At 40.5% G+C, this 26,103-nt stretch overlaps 1 protein-coding gene across 3 annotated transcripts in view; it reads left to right on the top strand.

Annotated features, from left to right (window-relative positions):
* Positions 1-550: 550 nt before the first annotated feature.
* The window catches only part of gabrb4 (gamma-aminobutyric acid type A receptor subunit beta4), a 172,143-nt gene continuing 146,590 nt past the window's right edge, over positions 551-26,103 (top strand). For 2 of the 3 annotated variants that reach the window (XM_061962042.2, XM_061962040.2), the window contains exon 1: positions 24,630-25,208. In XM_061962042.2, coding sequence (XP_061818026.1) covers positions 25,129-25,208 — 80 coding nt within the window. In that variant the 5' untranslated portion in view covers positions 24,630-25,128. Of the gene's footprint in view, positions 602-3,276; positions 3,332-24,629; positions 25,209-26,103 lie in introns of those variants that run through there. The other variant, XM_061962041.1, reaches the window with a different exon arrangement.

Raw genomic sequence — 26,103 nt, 5'->3', positions numbered from 1 at the left:
TGAGAACCCATCATTCATTCACACCTGGTGGTGGCAAGCTACTTTCGTAGCCACAGCTGCCCTGGGGTAGACTGACGGAAGCGTGCCTGCCAGTTTGCGCCTACGGCCCCTCCGACCACCACCTATCATTCATCATTCATTCACCAGTGTGAGCGGCACCGGGGACAAGGGTGAAGTGTCCTGCCCAAGGACACAACGGCAGCGATATGGATGGTAAGAGGCGCGGAGCGAACCTGCAACCCTCAGGTTTCTGACACAGGCGCTCTACCCACTACGCCATGCCGCCCCATATCATAATTATAATATTTGAATGAGGCTAAATGTGTCACGGCTGGTTACATCAGTCTGTGCCCTTATGTTGGGTTTCGTTGGTGTTCTTCAGTGTTTGGTGCTTGTTCCTGTCCTGCGCACTTATTTTGTTGGCACTTCCTGTTGTGTTGGTGTTTTTTCACAGCTACTTTACACATGCCTTCAAGCACTTTTTCCCTCACCTGTTTTCTGTTGGTGATTAAGACTATTTAAGTTGAGTGTGAGCCACCATTCTTTGGCAGGACTTTGTTTGGAATGGATATTCTTCACGTGGATGCTCTTTTCTCTTACCGTGAGTTTTTATTCCAGCATTCCGTTTTGTTGTTTTGCACCTGTCAGTTTTAGTTTCGTTTTTGCACAGCCCTCCCTATGCTTCGGTGGCTTCTCAGCGGCCCTCATATTTGTTTGTTTTGAGTAGTGATGGGTTGATGAGGCGTCATGAAATGTTTCGACACATTGCAAAACTGTATTGATACTGTGTCGATACTGTGTCACTAAATACTGACATCTGCTGGACATTAAAAATCCCTACAGGCAACCTATGGACCGACTCAACTGACACTGATTTTATGACCTAGTATATACAATAATATAAACCAAGTCATTGTATTTCATTTAGGATTATTTCATACCTTCATTTAAATAAAAATATATTTTTATATTTTTTAGATACAGTCAATAAATAATGTGAACATGTATCATAACATGGAAATTTAAGAGAACGTGTTGTGAATGAGGATGCTTGTGGACTGGGATTTTTTTTTTTTTTTTTTTTTTTTTTTTTTTTTTTTACACATTTTTATTTAAAAAAAAACAGTTTTTCCAACGTATTAAATTTTAGACGATTTCTCTTCTTAGTTATTATTTCTCCGGCTGTAGAAAAGACCCGCTCACAGGGCACAGAGGAGGCGTCAGTGCGACACAGTTTGCGTATTGGTCACGTGACCGAAACAGCTCATGATCGGTCACGTGACTTTCTAAAAGCGGTACGCGCACCGACACAGGATTTTGCTCTACGAGCTCGACGCATGCGCCGATGCATCGGTGTTGCCGGACCCATCACTAGTTTTGAGCATCATCGTATACTTTTACCTGCACATTGCCTCCTCGACCTTCTGCATCTTGGGAACACGCCACTAATCGCCGTCATGCGACCCGAGCGTCACAAAATGAATGTGTTGTGGCAGTTGTGGATGTCACCAATGAGGCGGTTTGAGGAAACGCTCGGTTGCTTTTCCACAAACGTCTTTAATGAACTGCCAACATGAGAATATTAAACAGGAAGTGCTTACAGTTTAATGGCTTCGTAAATACACGGAGACAAAGTCGTAAGTTTATTGTGTTTTTTTAAACTGCACCAATTTTTGTGTTTTGCCCAAATCATTTTTTGTAATATGTACATTTTCAGAATGTGTTTGTTCAATTTTTGGCCAAAGTAAGACAAAGCAAACAATCTCAAGTTGTCTTTATTTTCAAGTTGTAATACCATGATTTTACCACATGGGAGTAGATTTTCCTGAGCTAAAATGAGTTTTACACCCCTGCTCTAGACTCTTACTAGTCTGCCTGTTAATTTATTGGTAATATCTGCTAGCTTTCCGCTGTGGCGCGGTTCAATACATGTATGTTGAAGTGAACCAAGAACTTATTGTTCTGTTTCGAGCTAGCTTAGCATTAGCATGTTTACTTGTCATCTGCTGCTCTCTTGCGCAATGTGCGGTATTTTCAGCATCTTTCTCCAATTCCACAGTGATCTTAAAACATGTAAGAAATGTAGTTATTTGCCAAAATTGTTGCGATATTAACCTAGAGCGGCCGCAATTTGAACATCTACAGAATGTGTACTACTATACCCTACTACCGGGTTTTTCCGGCTGTACAGTAGAACTTATCGGCATTTTGGTCGCACCCACCAAATTTTAGAAGAAAAAAATATTGTTACATATATTATAATGTCCATATTACACCGGACTTTAAGCAGCAGATGTGTACCGATAGAAAATATTTTGTAAATGTTTATTTACTGTACATACCTTAATTGTTTCCAAACGTTGCCTGCCACACGACAGTAAAACAGCTGATCACACAAAACAGAAGTAATCGTTATTGACCCACTAGCTGCGGAAGCTAGCTCTCCAATCAGCTAAACGGACTCAATAACTCCTCGATGACGTTTTGGAGAAATTAACGAAACTGAAACATTACGAACAGAATGCCATTGTAAGTTAATGTTACTAACACAGATACTTGTAAACATGTTAGCCTATTTGTAATGCTAACAATGCTAGCTTTATTACATTACGATAGCATGTACAAATATATATGGAAACACTCCTATAGACATAACACATCGGGCGGTTTTGTAAGTATGAATTGTTTTAGTTGTATTGTAAAACTTACAAATATTCCTTGGAGTGATAAATGAAGAATCTTTTCGAGCAGAAACGTTACGGATGGTTTTACCTTCGGTTCAACCCGCAGCACTTGCAGTGAGCAAATTTGTCCAAAAGATACCACCATAGCACAAACAATAACACACCTGTTCAGTGTCTCTGTCGGTGTAATATGAAAACTTGTTGTTGAATACAAAACCTTATGGCCTTTAGCAAAGAAAAATCCATATATTGGCTGCACCATTTAATAAGCCGCATGGTTCAAAGCATTGGAAAAAAGTAGCGGCATATCATCCGGAAAATAGGGTATATGTTCGGGAAAAGTAATGCAAATATTAACGTTCATCCTTTCTGATAAGCTACAATATTAGCAATATTGTTGCAAATTTTGCACAAAACAAATTAAATCAAAAAGTAGTAAGTAGTTGTTAAGTAGTTAGTAAAAGTACTTATTCCTTCTTTTCGTAAAGGAATAAGCTGACAAGTTGACCACTGTTGCAGTTTTAATCCAATTTCAATGTTACTGTGTCAGGTTTATAAAAAGTGAATAATTTGCACTTGTATCTGTGTATAGAGAATCACAAGGACTGGATCCCGTAAAGGATAAGCGGTAGAAAATGGATGGATGGGTAAGAACTCTTGTTTTAATGTTACAAATGTACTTAATAATCTTTACATGGGAATGTTTTTAAATTTTGGCAGAAGTTATTTTAGACCATTTTTGTCATGACCTGTCAGGACATGTCTTGTTTTGTGTTTGTTATAGTTTTCCTATGTTTAAAATCTACAGTGTTGTTGTTTCTGCCCTCATTCCCTTATTTTATCTTTTTTGTTATAATGCTGACTGATCACACCTGCCTGTGTCTGGTGATCAGCACACTTACAGTACCTGTCGCTGATCACTAGTCAGAGGGCCAATTATGCCGGTCCCGCCGTCCAGTCAGTGTGGGATTATTGGTGACTGTTTTGTATTTAATGCTTTTTACGTTAGCCTTATGCTACAACCTATTTCATGCTAGGATTTGCTATGCTAAATTGTGATTATATAAAGAATGCAACTCAAACAGTGTGTTATACAGACATTAATACATATTATCAAGTTCTCAATGACAGTTAAATTCTGGGCTTGGGGGTCACATGATTTCTGTCCTCTAGGGGTGTTATGGCAGGAAATTATTAAGGAGCACTGTACTAATGCATATTTTTATAAAACATTGTAGTTATGCAGTGGAACCTCAACTTAAGAATAACCCAACATAAAAGTGTTTTGAGATAAGAGCCGTCTCTCGGCTTAGTGTTATCATTTAAGTTGCAAGCAAAAATCAGAGTTACAACCATCCCTACCATTAGTTGGTGTAGCAAATGTCACCGTGAAACTGGTAAGATCCGACCAAAACATCTAGTTTTACTCGCTAGCATTAACTTATAGCTAGAAATTGACATAACGTTTTTGCAACCAGGGGAGGGAAGAACGTGAGTGTGAAGGGCAGTGCTGAGAACAATAAATGATTGATATTCATTGAATTAAAGAAATAAATCATCAAAGACATGACAACTTGGCAAAGCAATTCGAGCGTATCACTGCTAGTCTGCACCATACTGAAGCAGAATGAGTCTAACGCTGACCAAAAATTATTAAAATAATATCCAAACGGTGGCCATGTATCCATAAAAAGATGAAAAATCTGCAGATGATGATGCAGAAGCAGCAGGAAGGAAATATTGTAGAAGTCTTTTCTCCAAGATAAATGATGTACATTATTATTAAATTACATCACTTCATAACAGTACTGTGGAACAGGGGTTAGTGCATGTGCCTCACAATACAAGTGTCCTGGGTTCGAACCTGGGCTTGGGATCTTTCTGTATGGAGTTTGCATGTTCTCCCCGGCGTCCTCCCACCTCCAAAGACATGCACCTGGGGATAGGTTGATTGGCAACACTAAATTGGCCCTAGTGTGTGAAAGTGTGTGTGAATGTTGTCTGTCTATCTGTGTTGGCCCTGTGATGAGGTGGCGACTTGTCCAGGGTGTACCCCGCCTTCCGCCCGAATGCAGCTGAGATGGGCTCCAAAAAGGGACAAGCGGTAGAAAATGGATGGATGAATAAAACTACTGCATAGTACTTGCTTGTAGTTTTCTATTGTGTTGTTTTTACACATTAGTTCTTCTCTAAAAGTTTTCTTTTCTTTTTAAAAGGCATGTCAAATGTAAAATGTTGCTGTTTTGGGGTGCCAAGTAAACAATTCAGTTGGTATTTTTGAATTTCAATGAGAGACGTTGATTTGAGATACAAGTGTTTTGAGTTAAGAGCTTCATCACACAACCGATTAAGTGTGCGTTTGTGGCTTTCAACTTTGGAGGTTGGACTTTATTTTCAATTCACTGTTGACTTTGACATATTGTACTGAGCAGCCAGGGCTGCTTTTGTTCAGTTTCCTATCATATTAATCTTTGAATCATGAAAAAGCCATCAATAATGAGATAGGCTCCAGCACCCCTGCTACCCCAAGAGGGACAAGCAGTAGAAAATGAATGGATGGAATGATCACATCAAAGCTCATGAACACAATGACCTCATTTGTAAATAAAGTACCATTTAAAAGTTGCCAATCATATAAATAAAACACAAATAGCTCACCTCTCCTTTCTTTTTGATTGCTCCTATAGTGTTTAAAATGTTGCAATAGAACATACATACACTATATTGTCAAAAGTATTTGGCCACCTGCCTTGACTCACAGATGAACATGAAGTGCCATCCCATTCCTACTCCATAGGGTTCAATATGATGTCGGTCCACCTTTTGCAGCTATTACAGCTTCAACTCTTCTGGGAAGGCTGTCCACAAGGTTGCAGAGTTTCACACTCGGAGCGCAGTTTGGAGTGGGCCCCTTCCTCTTCCAACATGGCTGTGTACCAGACCACAAAGCAAGGTCCATAAAGACATGGATGACAGAGTCTGGTGTGGATGAACTTGACCGGCCTGCACAGAGTCCTGACCTGATCCCGATAGAACACCTTTGGGATGAATTAGAACTGAGACTGAGAGCCAGGCCTTCTCGACCAACATCAGTGTGTGACCTCACCAATGCGCTTTTGGAAGAATGGTAGAAAATTCCTATAAACACACTCCGCAACCTTGTGGACAGCCTTCCCAGAAGAGTTGAAGCTGAAATAGCTGCACAAGATGGACCGACATCATATTGAGCCCTTTGGGTTAGGAATGGGATGGCACTTCAAGTTCATATGTGAGTCAAGGCAGGTTGCCAAATACTTTTGGCAATGATGTGTATTTCCACATATACTTGGCTTTATCTGATTAGTGTGATCCTTTGCTCTTTTGCACAAGCTGCCCATACTGTACCAACACTATTGATTCATTAAAAATATATATATTGGCTTGTTCCTTGATTTCCGTCAAGGGCCAACACTTCTCTGTTTATGGTCAATCAGGACATGTTCATTAATTTCCAATTACGTTGGAAGATTGGTGCTTGGCGCTGAGCGCAATCAGACTCCAGAGTTGAACAATGGAGCATGAAAAGTGTGTAGTAAATGTTGAAGCACTGCATCTGTCATTTTTATGATTCTATTTAATGGTCACGAATGGATGTAATTCATGCCACTCTCTCGTCATAAATAATAAATAGGATTTCCATCAGACATCCTGGAGTATATGTATTAGACATTTATTGATCACTAGTAGATGGGATATATATGATGCATCATCCTTGTTGTTTAGATAGTTTGGCAATTTTTTTTCAATTTGCAGCACAAAAATATCAACATACGACTTGTGTATTTGAGAGTAAACCGAGCTCCTCCCAGCTATTTGCAGTGCAGTTCAGCTTCAACAAGCAACACGCTGCACTCTGAGTGGGCTTTCTGCGGTAGCATAGCAACAATTGCTGGGGAGCTTGCTTGGAGGGAGTACTTCAGAGCTGCCTGTTCAAAGCCTCTGATCTCATCTCAGCGTCAATGGGTAGCGTGATATACATTGTGGCCGAACCTTCATCTTCTCTCCCAAGTGCACAATCTGATGGCAGCTATGTCTTTGACCTATACCGGTGTGCCACAGTAGAAAAAAGAAGAATGAATTAATGAAGAATGCATGTTTGGAGAGAGGCAGTTGAAGTCCTTATCTTAGATATCTTAGAATTTTCAGTAACATTTTAGTATGGGGAACATATTCTAAGTAACAAAGACTTAATTTAGAAATATTTGGTCACGGTTAGGGTTAGGTTGTATAATAAGGCCATGCAGAATAAGGCATTAATAAGTACTTAATAATGGCTAATTAACAGCCAATATGTTACTAATTTGCATGTTGATAAGCAACTAATTAATGGTGAATATGTTCCCCATACTAAAGTGTTAACATATTTTCTTTATTTGGATCATTCCGCTCACGTTTCAAGGAGTTTGTCGTCGGTTTGTGAGCAACAGCTGGAAAAATCTGTGGACCTTTTTGAAAGCTGCAGGGTTTCAATGTCTGAGAGTGACTCACCACATACGTTATTTTACTGTCCCCCGAGGTGAGGATCGTCTCACCCAGCAAGCGGCTGAGGTGAGACGGCGGTGAACCCCCCCCATCGCCTTCAGTCATGTTGGCCAAAGTTGAGCTCTTCAGTGGTACTCAGCTAATAATCAGTATTCATGTCTCGTGAGCCACTTGTCTTTCAAGAATTACAGAAAGCATAAACAGCAGTAGCTTAACTGACAAGTAATTTGAACAATGAGCTGTTTTTCAGGTTTTTGTTCTGCTTTGAATTGTGAGCATACCTTGACTTGCATTTTTATCGTGGGTTAGAGTAATATTTGTAACATTTTGCTGTTTGTACAATAAAGAGTTGATATATATTGTGACACATTGTTGTACCTATCATGGGACGGCGTGGCACATTTGGGAGAGTGGCCGTGCAGCAACCTGAGGGTTCCTGGTTCAATCCCCATCTACCAACCTCGTCACGTCCGTTGTGTCCTTGAGCAAGAAACTTCACCCTTGCTCCTGATGGGTCGTGGTTAGGGCCTTGCATGGCAGCTCCTGCCATCAGTGTCTGAATGTGTGTGTGAATGGGTGAATGTGGACATAGTGTCAAAGCGCTTTGAGTACCTTGAAGGGAGAAAAGCGCTATACAAGTATAACCCATTTACCATTTACCTACAAACAGATTTGATTAGACAGTTGATGTGTGTGCTTGAGCGCCGCTCAGAAATTGACACAATCCTGCCCTTTTAACCATCGAAACTAAGAATGTTAGTGCAAAGAAGTTGAAAGAGAAGACCATTAAAACCAAACCAACAATTAAAAACATGTCCTACCACATAGCAGCCTTAGCTGTCCCAACGATGAACATTTATCCATGAAAATATTCAGAAGCTGCAGATGTTTTCTGTGTTTCACTGTATTCTGTTTAGTCCTGACACCACAAACTAAACGGCCGAGCATTGCGTTTGGTACACAGACATACATATTACTTGCTGTCAACCCTGACTGCTCCGGTCCGTCACTCAAATACGTACATGTGGAATATAAACAGCAATTTCTTGATTCCCTATTGTTACACCACAGACAGTGTTGTCAGATATCACGACAGAAAAAAGCAGCCTATTAAAGCAAATCCCTTTATAATAAGCGGACTTGGCAAAACTGAACGGAGAAGCAGCTGAACCCTATATTATTTTATAAAACTACTGTAGTTTGTTGTACATGTTATTGTAATGTTTTACAAACAATATTTATAATATAAAAGTTTGTTTTTCTTTTTAAAAGTCATGTTATATGTTTAATAGGTGGGAGGGACAAGTATGTAGTAAATTCATTTTGATTCAGTTAAACAAAACATGATCCGGGCAACGGATCATGTTTTGTTTAGTTTTGGACTCCCTCCATTCTGTTTTCAGCACTCTTGGGTTTGTGTGATTTTGGTTACCATGGGTGCTGATTAGTTTCACCTGCCTCTCTGATTAGTGTTCCGGATGCTCATCTGCCCCCGGGCACTAATCAGAGAGCTACTTATTCCTGTTTTTCGCCACACTCAGTTTGGCTGTCTTATTTGCTCAATGCAACAGTTGCGTTGTTACCTCCTTGATTTCTGAGCTAAGCGTGCTATAGGCACGCTTGTTTTGTTTGTTTGTGTCCTAACTGATTTATGGACAATAAATGATTGTCTCACCTGTACCTTGCCTCCGGAGTTTCTGTCTGTATCTTGGGAGGAGTATATTTACAGCTATAATTCACCAAGTCAAGTATTTCATATATATATATATATATATTTATATATATATATATATATATATATATATATATATATATAATATACATAAGAAAAATACTTGAATTTCAGTGTTCATTTATTTACACACATACACACAAATAACACTCATCTACTCATTGTTGAGTTAAGGGTTGAATTGTCCATCCTTGTTCTATTCTCTGTCACTATTTTTCTAACCATGCTGAACACCCTCCTGATGATGCATTCTGATTCGTCTCCTTGTTGTGTGCGCAGTTGTGCACTGCACTCTCTAAAAGCCGTATATGTTATTGTCACATATGCATGTACAGTAGATGGCAGTATTGCCCTGTTTAAGAGTGTCACAACATTGCTGTTTACGGCAGACGAACTGCTATACGGTAGACGAAAACGTGACTGCTGTTGTTGTTTGTTGTTGCCGCTCTGGGAGGACGTTAATATAACTTTCTAACAATAAACCCACATAAGAAACCAATAACTCGCCCTCGATCATTCTACAGTTATAAGGTGATTGGGCAGGCACGCTGTTTTATTGTGGGAAAGTGGACGTGAAAACAGGCTGTCGACACGTCACTCAGGTCCGCCTGAATTTCGGGAGAAAATTTGTCCCGGGAGCTTTTCGGGAGAGGCGCTGAATTTCGGGAGTCTCCCGGAAAATCCGGGAGGGTTGGCAAGTATGATATTATTAAAACATAAATGTATAAACATTCTTAACTAATTTCTAAATGGGATTCCAACCCGGTTGCACTGCATATTTAAATAAGCACTAATGCCGTGTGTCATGGTAGCCGGTGGGACATTCTTTTCAGTGACGGGCAACATTAGGAAGATGACTTTAGAAATGTAATTAATTACAGTTACTCTTTACTTTCCCTAACAAGTAAATTAATTACTTACAGAGTTATTCTTTTATGAGATATAATTAATTAGTTATTTTTTTTATACGTACATATGATCGTCATATACCATCCGCACTATGAAATACTACACAAGGGTTAGTCCCGGCTCGCCACAGCACCTTCATCTTGAAATACAACATTAATGTGGATAATGTTTGTTTTAAAAAAAAATGTTTGTTTACAGTGCATGAACATGATGTTTAGGTGTTTAATACACATGTTTAGTGCATATATTGTAATTTTCGGACAATGAACCGCTATTTTTTTTAACGCTTTGAACCCTGCGGCTTTTGAAAGGGTCCTGCTAATTTATGGATTTTTCTTCTCTAACAGTCATAATGTTTTGTATTCAACAAATAGTTTTCATATTACACCAACAGAGACACTGAGAATGTGTGTTGTTTGTGCTATGGCACCATCTTTTGGACGAGTTCATACTGCAGGTTTTGCGGGTTGAGAACATGTTTTAATCCACAGCGTTTCTGCTCGAAATTATTTTTCAGTCATCACTCCAAGCAAAGTTTGTAAGTTTTATAATATAACAAAAACAACTCTTTCTTACTAAACTGTCCATGTGTGATGTCTATGGGAGTGTTTTCACATGTAATGTAATCAAGCTAGCGCAGTTAGCATTAGCGAATATGCTAACACATTTACAATGTGTCTGTGTTAGTGTTATTAACTTACAATGGCATTTTTTGGTATTGTTTCAGTTTCGTAAATTCATCAAATCATCACTGTGGAGTTTTACAGTCTGTTTAGTTGATCTGGAGAGCTAGCTTCTGCAACTAGTAGGTCCATTACAATGACTTCTGCTTTGATTGGTCATCCGTTTTACTGCCGTATTAAACGCACCGTTTGGTATGTAAATGCACATTTGAAAATCTTATATTTTATACAGTATGTGTGGCTTATAATCAGATGCAACCAATGTATGTAAAACATTGTTTTTTCTTAAAAAAAATTGGTGGGTGCGGCTTAAATACCGATGAGGTAACATATATATTTTTCTTTGCACATGCCAAATTAAATATGAATTGTGACTATTCATTAATTAATTAGAAATCATTGGTTTGGCAACAGTAAATATAATGCATGAGATAACCGTGTGCATTGTTACCATGATGCAACAAGTACAAGCCCCTCAACAAAATGTAAACATTATTTGTTATAGTCTATTAGTGTGTCACTGAGAAGAATAGCAGGAGGAAAACCACATGACTGGAAGGCATCGATGTATAAACCATGTGATACTATTTATATCAGAGGAGTAAGGGTGACCCAGTAACTCACATGTGTTATGCAACATGTGAATGAAGAAAAAAATTAGTTCATGGCACATGATGCACATTTCCTAAGATGTAATGTTAGGATGATGTTATAAATGCCAATTGTTGTTTGCTTGTCTTCATCATATTCATGAATGGCAGCACTACTATGAGTGAACATCTACAGGAAAAATCACTTGGCGACCAGTCGTGTCTGTCCGAAAAGCTCTCTTGTTACCATGTACAGGATATGTGGAAGAAACGGATGGATGACCACAGTAAGAAAGTGCACAGTAAACATGCTCTACTCGAACGTCATGATCTAAAAAAAATTATATAAAATAATAATTCACTACACCATTTATTGTGTACCACAAAATGTGCATGACAAAACAAGATTAAAGCTATTTTAATCTCGCCCATTGGCATTTACATAATACATTTTAGTTTAGTAAAGGTCAACACACGTTCCTTTTGTTTAGATTTGTCAATTCAAACCTGAGTTTAGACAGAGGTTAATACTGTTTCAATTTAGGAATTGCTCTTGTTCTGGTGAATAAAATAAACTACTGTGTAGCTATAAACTTCAAAACTTTTGTTGAAATAAGATTTTATTTTGAAGCCCATCCAACTTAATATTATTTTTTGAAACCATTTGATTGACACAAAACCTTTATTCTTCCAACTCCATTCAGTATCTTATTTTTCTGAGTGTATGGTTTGTGTAATATGTGTTCAAAATAAAGTATTTTCATTACCAACTACTACCTCATTGTTGCCACAAACATGGTGATCAACATATATTTATTTTTGTATTCAGTCTTAATAGAAGGGTTATTCTAATGTTTATCTTGTACAGCTCTTGAAATTGATCTCATTAGATTTTGTGCAGTGTGTGTAGAACAAATACTATATGATTTACTGCAGGGCAGTGGCGATTGCTCTAAGACTGCAAGAGAAGTTCAGCTTCCCCTAAAATGTAATGTAAAGTGATGAAATATACACTTTTGTGTTTACATTTCAAGAATGTGTTCAACTATTGTTTAGAATCAGCTACTTTTGTGACTTTCTGCTCATTCATTGTTGAATCTGAGCATCCATTGACATAAACGGAGGAGCAGAATGTGGGTTGTTCCACTGTAGCCAAACTAGACAGTCTTTGGATAAATGCTCAATTTCGTCCTGCCCATCGGACGCCGAGCATCTCTGGAAGTGTATGGTAAGTGGGCTTGGCCTCGACGCTGAGTTTCCACATGATGATTGGATTATCTGTCTGAATCTCATTTTGATTGACAGGAAAAAAAGCACACCAGCGATCTTAAAATAAAAAACACTGCATGAGCATATTCCTAAATTGTTTCCGTTGTTCTGAGCATTCCCTACTTGAAATGCCACTGAAATTGTTTTTGTCTGCTTGCAATAAACTGTAGAAATAAAATCAAACATGAACAAACACAGCAAATAGGAAAAAAATAGTAAAAAGGTTAAAATGTAAAGAGAAAAAAAGTGCTTAAATGAATAGGTTTATTATTTTGATTATTATTGTGAGTACCGTATTTTTCGGACTATAAGTCGCAGTTTTTTACATAGTTTGGACGGAGGTGCGACTTATACTCAGGAGTGACTTATGTGTGAAATTATTAACACATTACCGTAAAATATCAAATAATATTATTTAGCTCATTCACGTAAGAGACTAGACGTATATGATTTCATGGGATTTAGCGATTAGGAGTGACAGATTGTTTGATAAACGTATAGCATGTTCTATATGTTATAGTTATTTGAATGACTCTTACCATAATATGTTACGTTAACATACCAGGCACGTTCTCAGTTGGTTATTTATGCGTCATATAACGTACACTTTTTTAGCCTGTTGTTCACTATTCTTTATTTATTTTAAATTGCCTTTCAAATGTCCATTCTTGGTGTTGGGTTTTATCAAATAAATTTCCCCAAAAAATGCGACTTATACTCCAGTGCGACTTGTATATGTTTTTTTCCTTTTTTATTATGCCTTTTCGGCCGGTGCGACTTATACTCCAAAAAATACGGTATATGTGGACATAGTGATATATTACATATTGCTATGTATCAGGTGAGTATGTATTGTATGTTGATCAAGAATCAGATGGTTATGTTATAACTGAATGATGGCACAGAATATGCTTTTCTTTTGAAATTGTTTTTTTTTTATTTAACTGTTTTTTGTTGTTGTTGTTTGTTTGTTTGTTTGTTTGTTTGTTTGTTATATTTTTATATATTTGCACATTGTTTTTCTAGCATGCACACATCGCACTGTATGGAATGGCCTCAATCTCGTTACCTTGCGTAATGACAATAAAGCTGATTCTGATTCTGATTCTGATTCTTGTCTACATATTATTATTATTATTATTATTATATACTTTTTTTTCTTAGAATTATGTAAAGACTATTTCTTTGTTTTTTGAGTCGAAAAATAAATCCAATAAAATGAAAACCATTATTTAAAAGGCTGAGAATATGATATTAATGTAAAAAAAAACATAGAAAAAAATCTAAATCGAGACAATGATCCTTATCCTATTTTGACATTTCCTTAAAGTTAAATTATAATGTGTCTGTAACTTTTTAAGCTATTTATAATGGAATTTAAAAAAAAACTAACTTAGTGAAGCCTCTTGACAGTCATCCACAGTCTTTGTGTCTGTGGGTGTATGTGGACCGCAAACATACATACACAAAAGTTGAAACCCATACCGTAAACATAAGGTAATGTAGTTGAAATTATTTGAATAAGACCCAAAAGCTAAACAGTTGTTCTTTAACCCATTTCAGGCATGTTCTGAAGGTTTCATGAAAATCCGCCCATAACTTTTCAAGTAGTAGTTTTTTTGTAACTAACTAACTAACTAACAAACTACTATATTTTATACTATTTGCTGTCTAGCGCTTCCTGTTTGCCCCCGTTCATCACCACTTTCCCTCTGGTCCAACCATTGGTTCCCTCACCTGCTGTCTGATAGATTATCCCAAAAGTACAATGCAGCGAAAACACAAAAAATTCCTTCCCTGTTTCTCGACACACACCTCTATATTGACATGTGTTGAACTGCCTGGCTGTAGAGAGCACCGAGGGCACGAGACAAAAGCCACACTGCAGGCTTCCACCCATGCGTGCAAAATTGATCGCCCACATTTTGGAGCCAAAAGTGGACATTCCATAATGTGCCGAAACAAGCCTAAAATCACTACTGTGTCTATTTTGAGGGCCATTTTCACATGTCTGTGATCTTCTTTTAATTATTATTATTATTTTTTTTTTTTAATTAATTAATTAATTAATTAATTTATTTATTTATTTTTTAAATATATTTTATTAATATTATTTTTTAATTTTTCCCCTCCCTCAGGGGGGGGGGCTCGGCGGGGCGGTTGCTGGTTGTTCCATCTCCATCGTTGGGGTCCCTGCGGGTGGGGTGGGTGGTTCCCGTGGCCCTGTGCCTGGGTGGTCCTGCGGCGGCCGGTTTGGGTGGGGTGGCCGGGGGCTGGCCTCGCCGCGCTCTCCGGGGGTGGGGGGTGGGCTCGTGGGGGCCCGGTTGCCTGTGGGGCGGGGGCGGTCTTCCCGTCCGGTTGCGGGGAGTCTCTGGGTCCCTCGGGCGGGGCGTCTCGCCTTTCTGCCCGTGTGGGGTGTAGTCTCTCGCTGGCTTGGGGTCTGGCTGTCCCCTGCTTTTCTCGTGCCCTGTCCTCTGCCGGGTGCGTCTGTCTGCGGCCTGCTGCTGGCCCTTGTGGGCGGTACGGTGGGTCGGGCTCTGGGGTTCCTGTCGCTGGCCGGCTTGGCTGCGTGGGGGCGGTGGTCCCTGGTTCCCTGGGCACCACGCCTCCTGTTTGTGGGTTGGGCTCTCGGGGGTGATGGGGCCGTGCTCTGGCTCCCACGCACTCTGGGAGTCGAATGTATTGTACATGCAAATTCACATATGCTCACATACGTACATAGGTACCTACGCTCCCACATACATACACAAATACAGTACATATTTACCTACCTAATGTTCGTACATCCACACGCACATTCAATATACAAACATACACATACACATACTGTACATATACATTCACTGTACAAACACATATACACATTCTGTACATATACATTCATTGTACAAATACATATACACATTCTGTACATATACAAGTACATATGCATACTTACACTCATGCACATAATCACGTTTCATCAAACATATATTAACGTTGTTGCCCTAGGGTAAACTGGGTGTAACACATGGCACACTGACAAAGCTTAACCTATTGTGACTATAACAATCTACAAGGTTAATGTAGGTTGCTTCTCTTTCTCCCCCTCCATTTTTCTGCATTCTTTCGTATCTCAAGTTATCATTACGTATATGTATTGTTGCATTTAAACAACTGTATTTTTGATAATAAAGGTAAATTATTGGTATTGTTCATTATCAATAGCGCTATTTCTATTGGTATTTGTATTGATCCATTTGTAGTGTAATAATGCTCATTGTCATTTCTGTATTATTTTTTATTTTTCGCTAACTGCTTATTTGCTATTACTGTTACCATCATATTTGTACATGTCATATTTGCTGATGTTGCTCTATTGTTGTTGTTGTTGTTGTTTGCTGTTGTTGTTTTTGTCTCTCTGTCTAATCCCCCTCTTGTCCCCACAATTTCCCCCTCTGTCTTCTTTTTTTTTTTCTCTTTCTATCCCCTCCTGCTCCGGCCCGGCTGCACTAAATGATAATATAAATACATTTAATAAAGTCAAATACAAATAAGGCAACAAGAGAAGTATCCTACACTTCTCTTTTGTAAAGTAAATCTGAACAGCCGTCATGGGCATCTACATCAACTATATGATTTGCCTGAGAAGCTGGACAGGACATTAAAAAAAAAAAAAAAATAAAAAAATAAAAAAAATAAAAAAAAAAAAAAAAAGTGACAGAGAAAAAAAAAAAAAAAAAAAAAAAAAAAAGAAATTATTTGAATAAGACCCAAAAGCTAAACAGTTGTTCTTTAACCCATTTCAGGCATGTTCTGAAGGTTTCATGAAAATCCGCCCATAACTTTTCAAGTAGTAGTTTTTTTGTAACTAACTAACTAACTAACAAACTACTATATTTTATACTATTTGCTGTCTAGCGCTTCCTGTTTGCCCCCGTTCATCACCACTTTCCCTCTGGTCCAACCATTGGTTCCCTCACCTGCTGTCTGATAGATTATCCCAAAAGTACAATGCAGCGAAAACACAAAAAATTCCTTCCCTGTTTCTCGACACACACCTCTATATTGACATGTGTTGAACTGCCTGGCTGTAGAGAGCACCGAGGGCACGAGACAAAAGCCACACTGCAGGCTTCCACCCATGCGTGCAAAATTGATCGCCCACATTTTGGAGCCAAAAGTGGACATTCCATAATGTGCCGAAACAAGCCTAAAATCACTACTGTGTCTATTTTGAGGGCCATTTTCACATGTCTGTGATCTTCTTTTAATTATTATTATTATTATTTTTTTTTAATTAATTAATTAATTAATTAATTTATTTATTTATTTTTTAAATATATTTTATTAATATTATTTTTTAATTTTTCCCCTCCCTCAGGGGGGGGGCTCGGCGGGGCGGTTGCTGGTTGTTCCATCTCCATCGTTGGGGTCCCTGCGGGTGGGGTGGGTGGTTCCCGTGGCCCTGTGCCTGGGTGGTCCTGCGGCGGCCGGTTTGGGTGGGGTGGCCGGGGGCTGGCCTCGCCGCGCTCTCCGGGGGTGGGGGGTGGGCTCGTGGGGGCCCGGTTGCCTGTGGGGCGGGGGCGGTCTTCCCGTCCGGTTGCGGGGAGTCTCTGGGTCCCTCGGGCGGGGCGTCTCGCCTTTCTGCCCGTGTGGGGTGTAGTCTCTCGCTGGCTTGGGGTCTGGCTGTCCCCTGCTTTTCTCGTGCCCTGTCCTCTGCCGGGTGCGTCTGTCTGCGGCCTGCTGCTGGCCCTTGTGGGCGGTACGGTGGGTCGGGCTCTGGGGTTCCTGTCGCTGGCCGGCTTGGCTGCGTGGGGGCGGTGGTCCCTGGTTCCCTGGGCACCACGCCTCCTGTTTGTGGGTTGGGCTCTCGGGGGTGATGGGGCCGTGCTCTGGCTCCCACGCACTCTGGGAGTCGAATGTATTGTACATGCAAATTCACATATGCTCACATACGTACATAGGTACCTACGCTCCCACATACATACACAAATACAGTACATATTTACCTACCTAATGTTCGTACATCCACACGCACATTCAATATACAAACATACACATACACATACTGTACATATACATTCACTGTACAAACACATATACACATTCTGTACATATACATTCATTGTACAAACACATATACACATTCTGTACATATACAAGTACATATGCATACTTACACTCATGCACATAATCACGTTTCATCAAACATATATTAACGTTGTTGCCCTAGGGTAAACTGGGTGTAACACATGGCACACTGACAAAGCTTAACCTATTGTGACTATAACAATCTACAAGGTTAATGTAGGTTGCTTCTCTTTCTCCCCCTCCATTTTTCTGCATTCTTTCGTATCTCAAGTTATCATTACGTATATGTATTGTTGCATTTAAACAACTGTATTTTTGATAATAAAGGTAAATTATTGGTATTGTTCATTATCAATAGCGCTATTTCTATTGGTATTTGTATTGATCCATTTGTAGTGTAATAATGCTCATTGTCATTTCTGTATTATTTTTTATTTTTCGCTAACTGCTTATTTGCTATTACTGTTACCATCATATTTGTACATGTCATATTTGCTGATGTTGCTCTATTGTTGTTGTTGTTGTTGTTTGCTGTTGTTGTTTTTGTCTCTCTGTCTAATCCCCCTCTTGTCCCCACAATTTCCCCCTCTGTCTTCTTTTTTTTTTTCTCTTTCTATCCCCTCCTGCTCCGGCCCGGCTGCACTAAATGATAATATAAATACATTTAATAAAGTCAAATACAAATAAGGCAACAAGAGAAGTATCCTACACTTCTCTTTTGTAAAGTAAATCTGAACAGCCGTCATGGGCATCTACATCAACTATATGATTTGCCTGAGAAGCTGGACAGGACATTAAAAAAAATAAAAATAAATAAAAAAAATAAAAATAAAAAAAAAAAAAAAAAGTGACAGAGAAAAAAAAAAAAAAAAAAAAAAAAAAAGAAATTATTTGAATAAGACCCAAAAGCTAAACAGTTGTTCTTTAACCCATTTCAGGCATGTTCTGAAGGTTTCATGAAAATCCGCCCATAACTTTTCAAGTAGTAGTTTTTTTGTAACTAACTAACTAACTAACAAACTACTATATTTTATACTATTTGCTGTCTAGCGCTTCCTGTTTGCCCCCGTTCATCACCACTTTCCCTCTGGTCCAACCATTGGTTCCCTCACCTGCTGTCTGATAGATTATCCCAAAAGTACAATGCAGCGAAAACACAAAAAATTCCTTCCCTGTTTCTCGACACACACCTCTATATTGACATGTGTTGAACTGCCTGGCTGTAGAGAGCACCGAGGGCACGAGACAAAAGCCACACTGCAGGCTTCCACCCATGCGTGCAAAATTGATCGCCCACATTTTGGAGCCAAAAGTGGACATTCCATAATGTGCCGAAACAAGCCTAAAATCACTACTGTGTCTATTTTGAGGGCCATTTTACCTGTAGACATCATTTTAGGTCCATACCTATGAATTAAGTGCTAATGTTGACAGCATTAAAGGGGCCCTTTTTAATACAAAATAAATGAATAAAATGTAAGTTTATATTTACAAATACTCTCATGTACAAGCTATTGCTATGGATGTGCGGAAGCTTTGTCAGCTTATTTTTATTTATTTTAATTGTTATTAGTTACACCCACTAAATGCTTAATCAAAGCTTTTTTTCGAAGGCCCCTTCTCCGGCTCAGGTTATCGAGGGTAAATCCCACCTAACCTCATCCTTGTCCACACACACACACAATGGCATCGTTTAAGACCCGCTCCCCCCTCCGTCCGCCGGCGCAACGCGACCTAGTACGCATGGGCGAAAAAATGCGCACGTCATAGTCACCTCTGACCTGGAAGTGTATCCTTACCCTGTGTTTTGATGTATACTATTGCCACATTTCTTTTAACAGTAAACCTTGCTTGCCTCACCATCAGCAGCTGTTAGACTATTGTAGTGAATCACACCTGAGCCATCATACATGAATCATATATTGAATGGACGTGTGAAAGTAAACAATGTGATAAAGAACATTTTACAACAATCATATCTGTTCAGGACACTGTGCTTGTAGGCTCAAATTGGTGGTCGTACTTGATGTCCACAACCACTTCATGGCTTCACAATAGTTATGGAGTACAAAACTAGACGTTGAGTACAGGCTCAACATACATCGCGGACAATAACTAGTAATAGTCTGCTTTGTCAGTCCAAATGTATTCGCTGTTTTTCGTAGTCTTCCCTCGTCCACGGAAGCCCGCATTGTCGTTGTCTCCCCTTCAATAAATGGACAAAAAGTTTTTCACTAAGTAGAATCACAGCTGACCTGGACATTCGGAAGTTCTCTTGCCATTCAGCTGGCACAACACACTCGTTGACAAACATATCCCACCAGGCTGCCGTTCTTCCTGGCCTTATCCAAAACCGTCGCTCAACCGTTTATGTTGCCGTCTGAGATGTGTTGTATCCGAAATAGCTGCAATCGTGCGTTTGCTTCTCTTAAGGTATTCATGTGTGATTTCCACACGGGCATGTCTGGATGACTCGCCTCCATCTTTCTGACATCACTTCCTGTGTGGGACGCGGTCTTTCCGGCGTCACTTCCTCTCCGAACTCAGTTTGTAAACGATCGATGAGTCCATACTACGGCTGTACAGTATACTATACTAATGAATCATTTTCGGTACAATACCGTCTCTGAAATGTACCGGTCTCGCACTCCCCCGCGCCCGCATCAAATTCACGTCTTGACATTGCTTGTTTTACGAGCAAACGAGCATGTTCTGCGGCACACAATCACGGAGTACTTAGAAGCAGACACAGTGTGTAGACAGAAAAGGGAGAACGGACGCATTTTGGCTTAAAAAGTAACGATAAAGGTAAAGTTATAACACTGAAACGCCCTCAAGAAGAGATGCTTTAAGACATGGCTAGCTAGCTAGCGGCTAACGTCCATCCGCCATTGGCAGTGTTTTAGCAACTTCTAATCCTGGTCTCCATGGCGACAAATAAAGTAAGTTTCTTACAAGCATCATCCCTGCAGGACGAAGAATAGCAAAGCATGCTTCACTACACACCGTAGCTCACCGGTGTCAAAATGTAAACAAATGCTATTGGTGGATCTACACCTAACATTCACTGTGATGATATCAAGTACAGGAACGTATCTAGTCGATACTACTATGATTATTTCGATATTTTTCGGCATCATAAACTCCCTGGACACATGAGGACTTTGCATATGACCAATGTATGATCCTGTAACTACTTGGTATCGGATTGATACCCAAATTTGTGGTATCATCCAAAACTAATGTAAAGCATCAAACAACAGAAGAATAAGTGATCATTACATTTTAACAGAAGTGTAGACAGAACATGTTAAAAGAGAAAATAAGCAGATATTAACAGTAAATGAACAAGTATATTAATACTTAATTTTCTACCACTTGTCCTTAATAATGTTGACAAAATAAATGACACCATATGTTAATGCATACATCAGCAGACTAATTAGGAGCCTTTGTTTGTTTACTTACTTCTAAAAGACAAGTTGTCTTGTATGTTCACTCTTTTATTTAACCCTTGTGTGGTGTTCGGGTATGTGGGACCCGTTTTCGATTTTTAATAAAAGAAAAATTATACAATTAATTAATTTTTCAAACTGAGACTCACTGGCTTTGGCTCATTTTCTGTGAAGAACATATATCAGAATACATATTTAATGAACACACGCCATATACCCCCCCTACACATTTCTTTTACATATAAGATGTCCGGGTCCACTGGACCCGGGGCTAATAGAAGTGTGGGAAATTAATGTCCTGTGTACCACACACACACACACACACACACACACACACACACACACACACACACACACACACACACACACACACACACACACAGCAGGCCTAGACAGGGGGAGGACAGAGTGTATGTACACAGAACATCAAAGGGTCAAATGTGAGAGAAAATGAGAGCAGACAGTGTTGACAAACAATGTTGCAACCCTGTGTGGAAACTGCAGGTGCAGAAACACAACAGAAGAATCTCTGTGGGATGCAGAAACCGGCAGAGAAATTTCCATGCAACGTTCATATTGTTGTTACTCAGCCAGTGTTTGTGGGTCTTAGACTTAGACTTAGACTTACTTTTTATTGTCATTCAAAATTTGAACTTTACAGCACAGATAAGAATGACATTTTGTTGCGTTAGCTCATGGTAGTGCAGGATAAAAAAACAATAAGGTGCAGATATAAATAAATAGATTACTGTACAGATAAATATATTGCACTTTTGGATATGCATCCATATTTATGGATGTATGTTATATTGTCTTTATATTCCAGCCACTTAATCCATTTTTGGGGGGAATTGAGGGGATTATTATGATGTGTTCAAGAGTCTTACGGCCTGAGGGAAGAAGCTGTTACAGAACCTGGAGGTTCTGCTACGGAGGCTGCGGAACCTCTTTCTAGAGTACAGCAGTGAAAACAGTCCTTGGTGGGGGTGGGAGGAGTCTCTGCAGATTTTCTGAGCCCTGGTCAGGCAGCGGCTTTTTGCGATCTCCTGGATAGGAGAAAGAGGAGTCCTGATGATTTTTTCCGCCATTCTCACCACTCTCTGGAGAGACTTCCAGTCTGAGGCACTGCAGGCTCCAGTCCAGACAGAGATGCTGTTGGTCAGCAGGCTCTCTGTAGTGCCTCTGTAGAATGTGGTGAGAATGGGGGGGAGGGAGCTCTGCTCTTTTCATCCTACGCAGAAAGTGCATGCGCTGCTTAGCTCTTTTTTCAAGAGCTCCAGTGTGTAGGGACCAGGTTATATTGACAGTTATCTACACCCCCAGGAACTTGGTGCTCCTTACCATCTCCACTGCTGTGCCGTTGATGAAGAGTGGAGCGTGGCTGGACTGGTGCTTCCTGAAGTCAACAATGATCTTCTTGGTCTTGTCGACATTCAGGACCAGGTTGTTGGTTATGCACCAGTCAACCAGATGTTTCACCTCCTCCCTGTAGATCATGTCGTTGTTGTCACGGATGAGGCCCACTACTGTTGTGTTGTCCGCATACTTCACAATGTGGTTGGTAGTGGACCTGGCGCAGCAGTCATGGGTCATCAACGTGAACAGCAGCGGACTCAGGACGCAGCCCTGGGGGGAGCCGGTGCTCAGGGAGATGGCACTGGAGGTGTTGTCGCCCACTCTCACTGACTGGGGTCTGTCTGTGAGGAAGTCAAGCAGCCAGTTGCATAGGGGGGTACTGAATCCAAGGGGGGCCAGTTTGCTCACCAAGTGCTACGGGATGATGGTGTTGAATGCCGAGCTGAAGTCCAGAAACACCATTCGCACGTGTGTGTCCTTTCCTTCCAGATGTTCTAAGCTCAGGTGGAGTGCAGAGGAGATGGCGTCCTCTGTGGAGCTGTTAGGGCGATAAGCAAACTGGTATGGGTCGAATGTGAGGGGAAGTCTGTAGACAATGTATTCCTTTACCAGCCTCTCAAAGCACTTCATTACAGATGTTTTTGGGGATAAGGTAAACATATTTTCCGTATTTTAACATAAAAGTGTTTGATTGTGAGGCATTAAACGTCACAAAATGCAACGGGTCCATCCGACCCACAAACACTGGCTGAGTAACAACAATATGAACACCACACAAGGATTAAGGACTTAACTGCAATAAGAAACATATGTTTAATGTGCCCTAAGATTTTTTGTTAAAATAAAGCCAATAATGCAATTTTTTGTGGTCCCCTTTATTTAGAAAAGTACCGAAATAATTTTAGTACCGGTACCAAAATATTAGTATCGTTACAACACTAGTCCATACAAAGCTAAGAGCCGGAGATTTAAATAAATACTTGCCCCTGTAAAAAATTATCCACGGAGGGAGACCATAAACAATGGGTTAGTGTGGCTGAAACGGGGCTTAGGCTTAATAATTATTCGTTTAAGGGGTTATGTGGCTTAATGTAGACATGGCCTAATTAACAATTGATTTTTGGCTGCAGCTCAAAACCTATCAAAGTGGCACCCTGCGTTCTCATGCACCCTTGCTGTTAAAAGTTTGAACACCTCTGTGTGGCAAGTGTCAACCACCACCGGAATAGCCGCTTAAATGGCAACTTCTCCTTGCTGCCATGACCAATCATTGCTTGCTCATTACGGTGACGTCACTTATGGCTGGATGGCTCCTTAGTGATGTGGTTGGCGTGAGGATATTCAGCAATCCCGGCAACAGATGACCGCTGCAGTTTTACGACAAAGCAAGCACAGACTGGTTTGCTTGCTGTTTTGTCACAGTGCTTTTGGGCGGCGACACTGATGGTGATGAGTCCAAATGATGATCAAGCACAAATATGCCTCAGACTAGATTCCCTATACATATATGCACACACCCCTTTTTTAGAACACCCCTGGTGGATCATGTTGCTGTCTACTTTCATCCCACTGACACCACACTGGTGACAGTGGCGGATCTATTCCTTTAAATGAGCCTTTGCGCATAGCCTTCGCATCACCACAACTGCATTAGTGCTGGATGGGGTTGCCTAGCAACTGGACAGCAAAGCGATCCCAGAAGAAAACCTCCTCTGTATAAAACAAGCATGTGTGTGTGTGTGTGTGTGTGTGTGTGTGTGTGTGTGTGTGTGTGTGTGTGTGTGTGTGTGTGTGTGTGTTTCTGGAATGGTGTTTGTTAATGTTGTTTAGTCATGAAATTGTAAATAAGTCACCAAAAAGGCAGAAAGTGGGGAGATGTGTGAGAAAACACCCGCAGCATCCTAATAGGTTTCACTAAAGAAGGAGCGCATGAGCGCCTAGGTTGTCGTTAAGGAATTCACCCTAGGTGTCCCCCGCACCTTGCAGTTGGATATGTATTTTTCATTTCAGGTCTGACAACTTTTTTTCTTTTTTTTTAAACAGATGAGAAGTGAACACACACGCGCACACGCACACCCAAGATCGCGCGTCATGTGTCAGCGGATGCTTGGATGTGTGTCATTTGTGCTTGGAGGAGGAGACACGCGGACCTTGTTGATGCGTCCACACGCCATTTAATTAAAATCGCACCTGGAAGGGGACTTTTGAGCTTTTTTTTTTTGAGAGGACATCCGAGTCTAATACAAGATTGTTTTGACGTCTGCTGATTCTTTATTCTTTTTTTTTTTTTTTTTTTTTTTTGGGGGGGGAGATTTCTTTCTCCCCCCTCCTTAACGTGCGTGCCTTTTGCGCGGATCTCCATCATCATCTCGCAGGAGCAGCAGCGACAAGGGGGTGGATAGCAAAAGCGGGGGGATGAAGATTTCATTTTTATTTTTTTTTCTCTTTCCCCACAAGAAATAAGGTTTTAACGACAGCGCGCGTCCCGTGCTGCTGCTGCGACTGCAAGCATGCCTCTTGCGCACACTTGGACTGGGAAATTCCATCCACCGATTTGATTCCAACCCGACTTGCTGCCTGATTTTTTATTTTTTTTTGAATTGCTAACTTAACTTTAGTAAGATGTCTGATCTGCTGGTGTTGGTCGAAGGGCTCTGTGACCTGCACGGATTTCCATAGCGGGGGGGCCACATCTTCTTCAGCTTTTTGACACCATAGAAGACACCGCATGCTACATGTATAGTAGGCTCCTCCATCCTATATTCCCCATTGACTGTTTTTTAAGTTTGTGGAATTCTGCAGAACGGACCGCTGGACTGGTTGGATTATAGATACTAGACATAAGGATTTGTGGAGATGTTGGGTCGTCAAGAAGATAAATTATGTGGAATTGTCTCTGCTCTGGCGGCTTTGTCCTTCGCATGCTTTGTTCAAAGGTAAGGGGACCTCTCATATCGATCCGTGCGATTATAGCGGCTGAATTCGGATTAAAAGGGGTGCCCAGGCCTTATTTGTATTAGAGCACATCGCTGCCGATGCGCCCACTTTACGCGTGCACGTGCCAGTGTCAGACGTGCACATCCTCCAGACAGCAGAATGCAATAATCCTAATTATGTGACTGCATGAGGTTGCCACTGGTGTGTTGTTTAAAAGTTCATATCCATAATTTATCATTCTTTCTACATCTCCGTGAGATCATATATCACTTTTTGACAGTTCTATTACGATATACACTATATTGCCAAAAGTATTTGGCCACCTGCCTTGACTCACATATGAACTTGAAGTGCCATCCCATTCCTAACCCCTAGGGTTCAATATGATGTTGGTCCACCTAAGGGGCCAAGCCCAACTCCTGGAAAAACAACCCCACACCATAATTCCTCCTCCACCAAATTTCACACTCTGCACAATACAGTCCGAAATGTACCGTTCTCCTGGAAACCTCCAAACCCAGACTCGCCCATCGGATTGCCAGATGGAAAAGCATGATTCATCACGCCAGAGAAGGCGTCTCCAGTGCTCTAGAGTCCAGTGGAGACGTGCTTTACACCACTGCATCCGACGCCTTGCATTGGACTTGGTGATGTATGGTTTAGATACAGCTGCTCGGCCATGGAAACCCATTCCATGAAGCTCTCTGCGTACTGTACGTGGGCTAATTGGAAGGTCACATGAAGTTTGGAGCTCTGTAACAACTGACGGTGCAGAAAGTATTTGCACTATGTGCTTCAGCATCCGCTGACCCCCCTCTGTCAGTTTCCGGGGCCTACCACTTGGTGGCTGACTTGCTGTTATTCCCAAACTCTTCCATTTTCTTATAATAAAGC

This window comes from Nerophis lumbriciformis, linkage group LG09, assembly GCF_033978685.3.
Source record: "Nerophis lumbriciformis linkage group LG09, RoL_Nlum_v2.1, whole genome shotgun sequence".
In the NCBI taxonomy this organism is placed as follows: Eukaryota; Metazoa; Chordata; class Actinopteri; order Syngnathiformes; family Syngnathidae; genus Nerophis; species Nerophis lumbriciformis.
The sequence above is the reverse complement of the archived record's forward strand: the minus strand, read 5'-3'. Positions and strand labels throughout refer to the sequence as shown.